The sequence below is a fragment of the Dysidea avara genome, chromosome 2 (assembly GCF_963678975.1).
Source record: "Dysidea avara chromosome 2, odDysAvar1.4, whole genome shotgun sequence".
NCBI lineage: Eukaryota > Metazoa > Porifera > Demospongiae > Dictyoceratida > Dysideidae > Dysidea > Dysidea avara.
This window is the reverse complement of record NC_089273.1, coordinates 1,000,175-1,013,530: the sequence shown is the minus strand read 5'-3', so window position 1 is coordinate 1,013,530 and position 13,356 is coordinate 1,000,175. Positions and strand designations below refer to the sequence as shown.

The 13,356-nt window shown below is 36.6% G+C and overlaps 1 protein-coding gene across 1 annotated transcript in view; it reads right to left on the bottom strand.

Annotated features, from left to right (window-relative positions):
* Positions 1–5,550: 5,550 nt before the first annotated feature.
* The window catches only part of LOC136246411 (uncharacterized), a 68,937-nt gene continuing 61,131 nt past the window's right edge, over positions 5,551–13,356 (bottom strand). Inside the window, exons 4-8 of the mRNA XM_066037800.1 lie at positions 9,374–11,102; positions 8,486–8,832; positions 8,366–8,428; positions 7,696–7,755; positions 5,551–6,001 (exon numbers count right to left, since the gene is read on the bottom strand). Coding sequence (XP_065893872.1) covers positions 5,721–6,001; positions 7,696–7,755; positions 8,366–8,428; positions 8,486–8,832; positions 9,374–11,102 — 2,480 coding nt within the window. The 3' untranslated portion in view covers positions 5,551–5,720. The remainder of the gene's footprint in view (positions 6,002–7,695; positions 7,756–8,365; positions 8,429–8,485; positions 8,833–9,373; positions 11,103–13,356) is intronic.

Below are 13,356 nucleotides of genomic sequence, written 5' to 3'. Positions count from 1 at the left end.
TAAATTCTAAAATACATTCATAGTGAGCTTAATATACAGTATGTACGTATATTACATACAGATTTATTATATTTTTTTCTTGTTCAGTGCACTGTCCACTACAATAACACAACTGTGTACACTTTACATGCTGGCCTTGTGGCATTTTCAGTGTCCAAGACAGCATTTCTTACAGTTACACTTAATGAATTCTCTACATTCTTTTGAAGTTTCAGCAAATGTAGTCCATAATGGTATCCATTTTCCATCTCTGTCCCCAGTCCGCAGGACATGGAAGAGTTGGCTTTGTTATCAGCACTTGTCCCCAAATATGGCCTGCTTGGAATGATGCACATTTCACATGCTGATATAGAGCTTCTCTGGAAGGAGGATGATTTTCCAGCTTTCTATTTCCATAAGAAAACAATTACTTCCTTGCAGCATTTATAGTGACAAGTTGCGAAGTATGGCAGTACAATGCAACCACAAATATTTCTATTTCTTTCATATCAACATCAGTATTTGCCACTGGATGGAGTCTGTTAAAGGCGACCAAACAGAGTTGCAAACTTCCCAAACAGTTTTCTTTTCTATTACACACAAAGATGAGATTGTATCACAACCTGAGAAAGCATGCATGAACAACAAGCCCTTGCTTTCACCAATCATCACCAAGCTCAGCAGCAATTGTATGAGCTGCAATTTTATATATCTAAATTTTTGTTGTGACCAAATGCTAACCAGATTTCACATCCTTCTAACACTCTGGAAGTGGCAGTGGCAAGTATTGTGTCAGTTTCATGCACCATAATCTTCTTCAGACCATGTTGTTGAGCATGTGCACAATGAGGCATAATACAATGGTCAGCTTCTTCTTGTGTGCAAGACTGAAGAACAGACACATCTAATGTGCTGATTGTGATGCAACACTTTCTCCTTGGTCTCAGGTGTCACAGCAGATCCAATGGCTGAAGCAAGAAACTGAAAGAGCTCAGTTTTGTGGGAATCAACATGGAAAACTCCTCCAGGTGTGAGAGAGGTGTTCTCTCAGATCCACGCAAATGATTTCCAGTACCGTGGCACTCTTTCGTATGTTCCTTTAAGCTGTCTACAGTGTACGAGTCCCACACTACATCCATTCACTGGACAATCTAAAGTTGCTTGAGGATATAGGGCAAGAGCGCTTTGTCTGCATAATCCTTGAATGACTTTACAGCAGAAGCTGTGTTCTTTGGCTTCTCCAATGTGTGAACAAGAGGTGCTCCATCCAAGATTTTTAAATCTACTTCAGGTGATGAATTTGGACATTGTGTGATAGGCTCCAGATATTTCAGCAAATCTACTTTGTTTCCATGATGCATTGAACTATTCTCAGCTAGAGATGGTGGTAAAGCATGATTTCATGCTCAAAAATACATCCATCTCCCCTTCTCTGGCCTGACAAGAACTGTACATTCTCAAAAACATTTCCAGGTCACTCTTCATGCTGGAGATTTTTGTTTTTGCATCTCTTTCCTCACCCTGATTTGAATAGGGTTAAATTGTTCTTTGGTATAGTGTCATGGATTGTTTTAATCATGTTGATCATGTGGTCATCAACAAAAGCCTTGTACTGAACATTTTCCAAATCTTCAGCTTCCCTAACATGTTGAACAACTTCATTAGCCATGAATATGTTTGTGTCAACAGCAAATAAATTTGAGTTTGTTCTGTAAAAGGATTTCCCATTTCACTGAAGACATCTACCACATTCTTCACATTGCTTGCAAATCTGTTCTGTGTACTTGCCGTTGTTTCATGATGACTGCACTTTGGTTTTCCAGCCTGTTTTGGGCTGACCTCACTTACTATCCTAGCCATATCTGAGCCAACAGTCATTCAGTGTCGCAGACTGATTCATTCTCAGTAATTCCTATTATTCCACCATCTCCCCTCACAATGGCTTTCAACTGTTCACGAATTTGATCGTGAGCCATCATGGAAAATTTTTGCAAGGTTTCTGAGTGATGAAGTGCTTACGGAACAGATTCCAAACTGTGGGATATTTTTTACCTAAAGATCATTAAAATTTCTATTTTAAGCACGAAACCTTGTTCTGATGAAGTGTTCTAAAACCGAAAATTACCAATTTGTATGCTTTCTGCCAGAAGTGAATATCTTTTTCACATATCTATAACACTACTCTATTTCTTTTCAATTTTCAAAAGTACCACTGTATTGATTTAAAATCCCACCACAATGCACTTACACAGGCCCACTCCACACCACAGTGTTTATGTTTCACATGTGGTGCTGCAGTGGAATTTCTCAAGAAGGACACCTGACTAGTGGACATATAGGAGGATTCTTGTTCACAGTCCCAACAACTAGTGTAAAAATAATTTTCAAAAATTTAAACATGGGAATAGAGATCGTCGAAAAAAGTAAAGAAACAAGGGTCAAACAAGCCAGTATGTTAAATACACAAAGATCTCTATTTGGACTCAATGGCTAGAGACTAAGGAAAAGCAGTAGTTTCATAAATAGGGGCAGATAAGTACTGAAAATAATTAGTAAGCACTGAGAATGCTACTGTATAAATATTTATTTGAGTCCAAATAGAGATCTCTGTGTGTTTAACATGTTGGCTTATTTGACCCTTGTTTCTTTACTTTTTTCAGCAATCTCTATTCCCATGTTCTAAGTTTTGAAACTTATTTTTACACTAGTTTGTTTACTTTTTATAAATCCATTTATGGATAACTAACATGATGATAAGAGGTGCTGGTGGTGCTTGATATTACACAGTACTAAACATGTATGTTAAGTTAGTCATCGTGTACAGTAGCTATTAAGTAGTCAGCTAATATTATCAGAATTAGCAAACATATTTCTATACTATTGAATGTATTTTGTACTATACAGCTTTGACATATCCAACTATAGGCAGTGTATAGCATGCTGTGGTCAGCACTTCTGATTTGTGCAGCTATGTGATCACAAATAAGTCAAGTACATAGTGATACACAACAACATTGTTGCTCTGGTATGAACTTAATATAAATTATTGTGGTTAAATATAGGAAATGATATAAGGTTTCCAAATGAACTAAATAGATATTATAAAACACTTATATAGATGTTTGTGGACATGTGTTGGCTTGTTTGATGTCCATTCGTCCATAATTGTATTTGCTAGGCAGAGTGGCTGCATTGGAAGGATAGCATTAAAGAAGTAATTACGATTTAACAGGTGGTCTTTCAATAAAGATAGTTACTAATACAGGTTTTACCATGGTTGTCTACCTCCATTGTGTAATACAAACTTGTAGTTGGGAGTGGTTAGTGGAGGTGTACGCTCCCATACAGTAGTGATATAGTACAAAATTAATATCCCTGCAGACCACAGCATTTTGATTATATCTTTTGAACCCACTGTTGTCTCAATTATCAACCATAGACCATGACCAAAGGATTATTTATGGAATAATTCAAAGAATTTTAAATAGCATTTTGGAAATATAAAGAATTAAAGTTTTCAACTAAGTGCTAGGCTTTTGTCAAATATACCAGCATAATAAAGAACATAATAGGCTGGAGTGCTATGCCAGCATAATGCTGGCATATTAGGTTGACATTTCAAACTACGGAGATTAATTCCATCAAATAAATCGATACTCCCTAATATAGAGCAGTTGGTGGAAACTGCAGTACATTGTTCCTTAGATCGATACTCTCTAATAGAAAGATTGCTTTGTGGTGAAATGCTCTAATAGAGCATTCACTGATTAAAAATTAATGATCCATAGTTAGGCACCAGCCTATTATGCTGGCATAAACTTGAGCATAATAGGTACATGAAAGTATCAAGCATAATGCTAGCATAATAGGCAGAATAATTGCCATACTGTAAGCAAAAATGCATGCCACAGTACAGAAAAAGTTTGACTTACAATAATGGAACAGTTGATGCCACTGATATGGCATTAAGTAGTTATCTGACATGACTGTTATTATAGTTTTCAATGCAGCCTAATTCTTAATGCACAACAAGTACTTTTTATATTTAACCAGTTATCCATTAGCCAAAGTTTATCATTACCCATAATTATATAGAAAGTAACAAAACATTGGAAATGTGGCAAAAAAAAATTGAGCATAATTATGAGCATAATAGGCAAAATATTTGAGCACTGCAGCATAGCATAATAGATAAAATTAAAAGCATAATAGGCTGGTACCTATCCATGGTAATTGTCACAAATGTTGCTATCTTACACTGCTTGAAGGTTCTTAGTTTACTAATTTGTTAAGCTGCTTTACTGTAGTTGTGCCCAGTTATACTGATAGTAAAATATCAGTAACTTTAAGTATATGGAACATAATTGTTTTACTAAGTTTTAAACTCTCAGTAAACATCAGTGAATGCAGGTTTACTGAAAAGCTACTAAAATTCCAAACAATTAACTGTTCCATATACTGGGGATATACCACTCTAGTAAACTAAGAAACTTCAAGCAGTGTTAGGAGCATAATGCAAGCGTAATAGGAACACTGAAAGAACATAATGGGTTAAAACTTCGGGAAAATCCTGGGAAAAAGTTTGCATATTTGACTCAGGCCTACTTTGAACCTTAGATATCCCATAATTTGTGAGTGGGCCTGCAAAAACAGGGTATGTGGGAACAAGAGTTTTACCACTTTTTCAAACTTCCTTGACTCATAATCTTTTATACAAATCTACTATGGCCATGAAATTTTTATCATTCAGTAAGCTTTTATATATTTGACTTTATGTACTATGGTGCAAGTTACAGAATGCAGATAATCTGTTCAAGTACTAAGATATGACCTTTAGTGTGATGGGGTATAGTTTGTGCCCACATTCCCTGTTTCGCAGGCTCAGTCACATTTATACATCGCTTGAAAGGTCAACCAAAAATGTTATTTTGAAATATTAACAAAACACAAAGTTTCAGTTGATTTTGTAACTTCAATTCAGGAAGATTATTTTTTATGAAATATTTAAAATATTAATTTTGTGGCCATAGAAACCATGTGGTGCATGGGGATAAAACTTTGTAGCACCGTAGGTACTACAAACACACCAAGTTTCATCAAAATCCGATAAGGTGACTCTAAATTTCTTGTTGATTTGACATGGAATGACCCATAAACTAAAACCTGAACCCAACACTAAATTTGAAAAACAGATGTAACACCCTGAGAACTGTTATTATAGACAACTTGTTGGTAGATGTATCCTATACTGTCTCCATCAACTTTACAGGTAGGAGGACATACTGATAAAGAAGCTTTGAGAATTACCCGTTAATTGCAATCAGTCCATAGTAAATGCATAATTATGTCTATTACATTTGTCTACAAGTGATCAAGTTATGGGATACTTACTGACCTTCAATGAGAGACTATAAATTATAATCTATTGTATATAGTTGATGTCTGGTTTCAATGTTTTGATAGGCTCAACCACAAAGTTTCTGTGTTTAGCTGTACTCATTTCCGTATGAAAAATGCCAGATCCACTCATACCTGTTCCTCTTTATATTCCCTCTATAAATTAACCCAAACTATTAGCATGTTTAGCATGTTATTACAAACTCAACTATTATCAAAGTTAGCAGTTGCAAACAGCAGTAAAACTATAATGAATACTTCCTAAGCATCAGTTCAAAGCATTAATCCTACTACAGCATGTAAAGAAATACTAAATAAGTCAGCTAAATGTGTTAGTGCATGAGTTATTTCAAGAGGTACTTCTTCCTTATTTCTTCAGCAATATTGCTGCAATCAGCATTGATGAATGCATCATACACCCTCCTCCAAGAGACTTCAACATCAGTGGACTCGGTAAACTTTCTAGCCAAAGCTATTTGACACTTGATGACTTTTCCTCTGGCCTCATCTTCAATTATGTCAATATCCCTTGACACAGTATGCTCATTAAGAAGGAATGTTGCTAACAGCTGCCAATTTGCTGTCTGCTTTACCCACTTCAGTAGCTCAGGGTATGACATCTCCTCTGCAAAATTATATGTAACTATCTTGGGATTACTGCTAACAGATTAATACTGACCAGCTTATACTGAGGCAAGCCTTAAAACAACATAAGCATGAAATGACTAAACTATACTAACAATTCTTGCTTTGTTCTAATCTGCCTAGGTCTGTGTTTTCAAGATGGATTTCTGTAGGTAAATATAAAAATCTAAGCAGCCTTCCAGTACCTTTGAGAACAAAAAATTGAAGTGATTGCAAATGACATTATTTATCTCCCTGGCAAAGTTAACATGTTCCAAAATAAATAAGGAACCAAAATTTTAATTTGTGGCAAGTTTTTCTCAAAAGCACAACAAATTTTATGTGATGTACCAAATTTCCCCTTGTGTAGGAAGCATGGCTCCTACACGTGTAGGGCTATATGTGACTGGATTTTGGAAAAACCATCCAAATCGCACATGAGAAGTTTTGAGATAAACGGCTTTAAAGAATTGAAGCCAGCATAACTCTCCAAAGATAGCAAGCACGCGTATGAAATTTACACAAACGATGCATTAATCTGTTACCTTTCAGGCCACTTCCAGTACTTGTAGCTGCTTGTAGAGTTTTCCGCCAAATAAGACAGAAAATCTGAGCAGTTGGATGAACAAAGTAGTATCATGAGTGCTCACAAAGCAGTGGAGGGTGGGGGGTGGTGGGGAGGGCAAGAGATAGACCTCAAAATGGAGGCAGACCATGACTGAGGTCCAGACACGAGATTACAGCGCTGTGCTGGCTCCTTAGTGGCTGATATGTAGCAAAATCAACAGAGAAAACGTCTGGCCAACATTATAAGGCTGTCCACCAGTAAACCACTGATTCATGCCAAGCCAGGTCCTTCACAAGGCCTGAAACCTCCATTTGAGTACTCTATACTACCCAGAAAAGACATCTGTTAAAACCAGCCTCGAGTAGTTTGAGTAGTACTGAGGGTCAAAACTAGTAGTACGATAGTGTAGCTATCCACTGGTGGTGTTAGTTTGATTTTGTCTGATGTGCGATTTGGATCAGTTTTGTAAAATCTGGTCACATATTAAGAAATTTTGTAGGGAATATTCCTACACTATTGAATTTTGTAAGAAAGATATGGTACAATGTGTAGGATATTCCTATGCTTGTAGGAATTATTCATACACTGCAATAAGATGTCTTACACTTCACTCAATGTGTAGGAATCTTTCTTGCAAAATTCAACAGTGTAGGAATATTTCCTACAAAATTCTGCAAAAATTCTCAATAATGCTCTATACATGTAGGAACCATGTTCCTACACAAATGTAAAATTCCTTCCTGCACTTTACCCCAAAATTATGATTTCTTATTTAATTTGGAATATGTTGTTAATATCCATGACAAAATTAATTGTATTTTGTACCATACTCCTAGACCCCCCAGATTTATGTATTTTAGCATGCATGGAGCTTGTCATTACAACTTTTGTCAATATATGAATCATACTTGCTCACCACTTTACCACCCCTGCATACACAAGCAATCATGGTCAGCAACACTCATGAAAAAGCTACCACTCTAAAATGCCTACACATGTGTGTGTGTAGCTGCAACGCACAGTGAGTTAATAATACAAAGTAGTGTTCATCTACAAATGCATGTGCACTTGCCCATATTATGGAAATTATAGGTCATATAAGTATCATGATCACTCAAACAACTCACTCTTGGCTGTTCCTTTTAAACTTGACGCAACTACAGAAGACTTTGCAGGAACCTTCTCACCTACAGAAACAAAATGATATATGTAAGTAAACATACAGGTAAGACAATCTGCCAGAAAAATATATCCTCGAAAGGTGACAACATAACTAGGATGTTGAGCATCAATAGTGTATCCTAACTATCTTATTTCTAGTGTAAATGAGGTCTCCATTGTTACACAATGAGACTATAGAAACTGGTGTAGGCATACATATATTTGTTATTTGTACAGGGAGAAAGAATCTGTTTAGTGTATTTCTAGTACTACATACTGACAATATACAGTTAATTATATATGTAGTTACAACAAGGTCACAAAACACTTGTATTAAATTTTACTAGGAACAGAATCTATACCAATATTGTTATCTGTATAATTAAAGATCACACAAAACTAATGCTTAGATGAATAACATCCATCAACACAAAACTATACACAATGGCATGATAAAGGAAAAGCAGGAGAATAATGCATTAATGTCCTTGACAGTGCTATTGTTTGTACAAATATTGATATGGTTATTCAGTGGAATTAATATTAATTAATTGTTTAACATTCCAACAAATACAATACTTGTGCCACTGCTATCAGGGTATATATATATTTTAATAAGGATGATTCGCTTCTTACTTTCAGCTGTGGCTGTCAAAGTTGATGCTTCAGTAGAAGAAGACACTACAGGCATATTCTCATCTATTTATAAATACATCACATTCTAATAATACTTTGTATTGTACAGTAAATACAAACCTTGATCAGTAACAAGACTACAGTAATAATCCTTGGGCAATGGCTTATCCTTAACAGGACAGTGTAGCTGCTTTCCCTCAAGTAGCACCTCAACTCTAGCATGTAGCTGATCACAGTAGAAACATGGGATATAGGCTATTGGCATCTTTGAAGCTGGCATGAAATCCGTCACTATTTCTTCAAGCTTTGACTGAAAGAACTCCAGCAGGTCTCTACGTTCTTCAGCTGAATGTTCAGTATCAGCTGACAAGATGATGGACAATTTGATGCAGTGTTCCTCTTCAGCTAAACTGACACAGTAATCCTGGCCATTTCCTAGTACCATCTTTGCTTTTCCTTTCCTCAACCTGAAAACGAATTGTAGAAACAAATGTGTATTATTATAACAACATTATTATTATTACTATTATTTACTCATTTTAACATTGTAATAAAAGTATTTGAAGTGGTAATCAACAATTGTGACTGGGCCTGCGAATACAGGGCATGTGGGCACAAACTACACCACGTCACTCTACAGGTCATATCTCAGTGCTGGAACAGCATATTTGTATTTAGTTAGTTGCATCATAAAGCCAATTAAATTCTTACTAGATGCTCAAAATTGCATTGCCATAGCATACTGATACAAAAAGTTACAAATGATGAAAGTTTTAAAAAGTAGGCAAAAATCATGTGCCCACATGCCCTATTTTCACAGGCCCGGTCACAATTTCTAAATCAGTTTAGTTTAAAGCATTTCAGCACTAAAATTAATATCAGATAAAAGTAAAAACCTTATACTAAGATATCCTCATTGTGGTAAAGTCAATAGAAGTGTAGCTTTATATCACAAACATTACCACAACTACACTTTCATTTTAGTCAACATACCAGATTGTAACTCACCAAATCAAGTCTTCATGATTCTCAGTGTTCCAGTTGATACATTCAGCAACCATGGTGTTGTAAATTGTTGGTGAAATGAAGCGATCAGGGAAGTAGTAACGAACTACCTTTACATTGGGATCATCTTCACTGGGGATCTGCTTATCATTTTGTGGATCTTCAGGTAACAGGGTTGGGACAATCAATAACCCCTCTTCTTGATGAAATTTATCATTCTCTTCCAAGAAGTATGTGGTAGTGCTGATTTCCGCTACAAAGCCAAACCTTTTCATAAGAGCAACTGCTTCTTGGGAATCTGCCTCAGAGCCAGTAACACACTCAGATTTATTGAACAGATCCAGCATGTAAGACAGAAAGCTTCCCAAAAGGATTCCATTTTCTATAAGAAGAAGAAACGAATTTTCATAGCGACCAGTAATACGCTGATAAGGGTGGGCAAGCAAGAGGTAAGACAAAAGCTTGGTTAGCCAGTGGGGAGACAGGAAAACAAGCTTCCGAAGACTCTTAATGGATGGAAAATGCAAGACAGTTCCTCTGTTATGAAAATACTCTAGTGCTCCAACAAATTCCTTGCTATCAATGGTAACAGGAAAACCACATTCTTCAGTGACAGCATGAAACTCTTTGGTTGAGAGCACTCCCTTCTCAATGGAAAGCAATCTTCTTTCGATCTTAAGGTATACAACTGGATGCTCTTTCAAAAGGATCGGTTGAGACAGCTCAAACACAACATTCTTTAGCCTAGAAATCTCTGCTGGATTTCTGCACTTGTTGCTAATGAAAATGCAATACTTTCTGAGTGCCTGTACAAGACCCTCACGGTGTCCTGCAAGGTGATGAGCATATGGTTTTCCTTTAAGCTCTTGTGCCAATTGCTGAATGACATCTTCTTTTGCCTGTTCAGCAGAATCCCCAAGCAAATCAAGATGTGTAGCAACAAGCAGAATTACTGGAAGCAAATCAGCTTTATCATTCTCATCCCCTGGAACATGGCATATCGAGTGGACGGTCTTCATCCAAAAGTGCACATTCTGAGAATTGGTCATGGGATCAGATCTCAGTGTGCTGGATCGAACTTTGACATTGCTGGATAAAGGTCGGGAGGCATTGAACACCACCATGATGATGTTGTCCTTTCTGATGAATACCGAGTGTGTACTGTGGTACATGATTTGTCCAGCGAAGTCCAGTATGGTAACATCTATGCCATCCTCATCCCCTAATTCAATGCTTGGAGCTTTCATTGCTTGTTTGATTTCACAGGCATCAAGCTTCAGCTTTGGGGTTGGTGCTGAATATTTGGTTGACAAATCCTTTTTCCTTGGAGAAATAAAATTCATAGCCTTCTTAAGAAACGTAGGCTTGGCAGTGGCTAATCCTGGCGATAATTCCTCTGGATAGTGCATGGCTTTTTCAGGCATCTTTTCACCAGTAGCAACTTCTTTGTGGCTTTTAGCTGACTGCTTCAAATCCCGCAGAAACTTTTCTTGAAGCCGGTCTGAAACTTGATCAGCAGTTATTTTTGTCCAGTTACTTGTATTGAGGATAGACATGTCAGCACCTTCTGTGGCTCTCTCCTCTTGGTAAGGGTCTCCTACCAAAGTTGAAACTAAGCAGGTCTTTCCAACGAACTCAGGTCCAAAGAGCAATAATTTGATACCAAGTGCTTTAGCCTTTCCTTGTTGGAGGGCCAGTGAGTACGCTATCTTCTCAAATGCACGAAGTCCATCTAATAGGCAAAACTAGCATTACTAACCATGATGACAATTCGTATGTTAAAATAAGCAAAAATGTGCTTATTTGTGACTGGATCTGTGAAAACCTGACACTATCGCACATTTTTCATATTCTTTTTTAATAAATATTTATATGCTACTTAGCCAAGTGTACTCTCTGGCAAAATTTCAGCCTCATTTGCTAATAACTTTTGGAGTTACAGCCCCACAAAGTGGCAACAAAAGCAAAATTGATTTGTACAGCAAAAAAACAAAAAAATCTGTATCCTTGAATCTACTGCAAAGAAACAAAGATTTTCCAACTCCTCTTGAGCAGGCGAATAGGATGATATCCAGGGTTTCATTGTTAGTCCCTTCCTTCACTACGAAAGAGAGGTTCAAAAATTTACGGAATTTTTTTTCAATAATATGCAGGTATTTCACCCAATATACACATGTATTCTATGCTTTATAATTTTAGGCTTATATGATTGTGTCAGGTTTTCACAGACCCAGTCACATTTATATAACAAGTACAAGGAATTTTAGGTTGAATAGGGATCAAAGAAAAAAGTATAGGGAATTTCCTATAAGTAGTGGAATAAAGAAGGTTGGATATAATACCTGCAGACACACTAGTGGACATTAAATCCCTTAACAGTCTATAACCATTACTGAATATAGTAGGGATTAAATATCCATTAGTATTTCTGCACAATGTCATGTAGGCGACATTCCTTGTTCCACTACTTTTTTAAAGCTATTTCATTGTTTCACAACTTTTTTCTTTGTTTCATCCCTAATCCAACTTAAAATTCCTTCTAGCTCCCTGTTTGTTTACATTTAAAATAACATATAATCAGGAATGCCATAAAAGTAATTTTGTGCAGAACAAGTGCCCAACAATCAATTATGTTATGGAAAGGGAGGTGGCCATTACGCATTGTCTTCAGTCATATTCCCCCCCTTACACAGCATCACAAACAAAGAACAGTACAAGAAGCTTCTCTGCAATAAATCCAATCATTACGGCTCATGATAAGCACATTAGCCAACACAGTCACAGGGAAGCCACATCACGCTATCGCAAATTGAAACCTTGCGATGCCAGCAAAAAGAACCGGAACACAAATTAGGACAAAGGAAAGTCCATGATGTGTGTATTGTATGTACTGCATTTGGTGAAAAGGTACAGTTTGGGATTAAGTGACATTGAACAGTGAAGAAATCATGCCCACTGCTTACTTCATTGTTGAGTTATGCTTGGCTAAAAGCATCATTTAGTTAGTTAGTTAGTTAGTTAGTTAGTTAGTTAGTCAGCATATAAATCTGATAGGTAGAATTAAAAAAAAAACTTCATAAATATTTTTGGAAGGGTTTTAGTTGGTCTGAAGACATTGTTGGGAATGGCTGTGCCTAACCAATGCTGAAAAGGTGTCATGAAGGAAAATTCAGGCTGGTTTTAGGGCGATATTTTAGACTTAAAAATCCGAGTTCCTCATTATCTCCAATATACAGTACTACCATAATTTATAATTATGTGACAGGATCTGCAAAAACCTTGCAAAATAACACATTCTTCAAATTCTATTTCATTAAAATTAATGTTTATTAGCCAAGTGTATGATCTGGTAAAGTTTCAGCCTCAGAAAATTTGGATTTACAGACTTATTAAATAGCAACTACAAGTAGATTGAGCAAAATAATCAAATACTTACCAAAATGGTTGTAACCCATGAATGCATTGATATATGTAATTTATTATTACAATAAATTGAAGTTAACATACCCGGTGCATCAGGCGCTAAGAGTAGCTGGAAATTATCAGGCGCTAAGAGAGACTCAAATCTAAACCCAAGCTCACATGATGCGCTGTATCTCGTGAACCGCCATGTTGCCTGAAGTGTGAAAAAAAATCGCAAGCTTAGAAATTCTCAGAAACGGAATTGCTGCTGGCGTATTACTCTGTGGGATAGCTACTACCCGTCGCTGAAATTGTGAGAAAGCCTGTTGCTAACAATATTGTGGATTTTCGTCGGACTGCGAAAGTTCCGCCGCCAATTACAGCTGAATTCAGCCGCAATCACACCTAGGAGGGTTTGCTGAAGAATACGAACCCGGGATCGTATAATTCAGGATTGATTTCCGGACTCCTGTAGAATGTGATCCCATAACTCTTTACTGAATAATATGATCCCAAGAGTTTCCTGAAGAATACGATCCTGACGTAGGCATGTTCTCCGCGTGTAATTTTAAATTCATTATTTT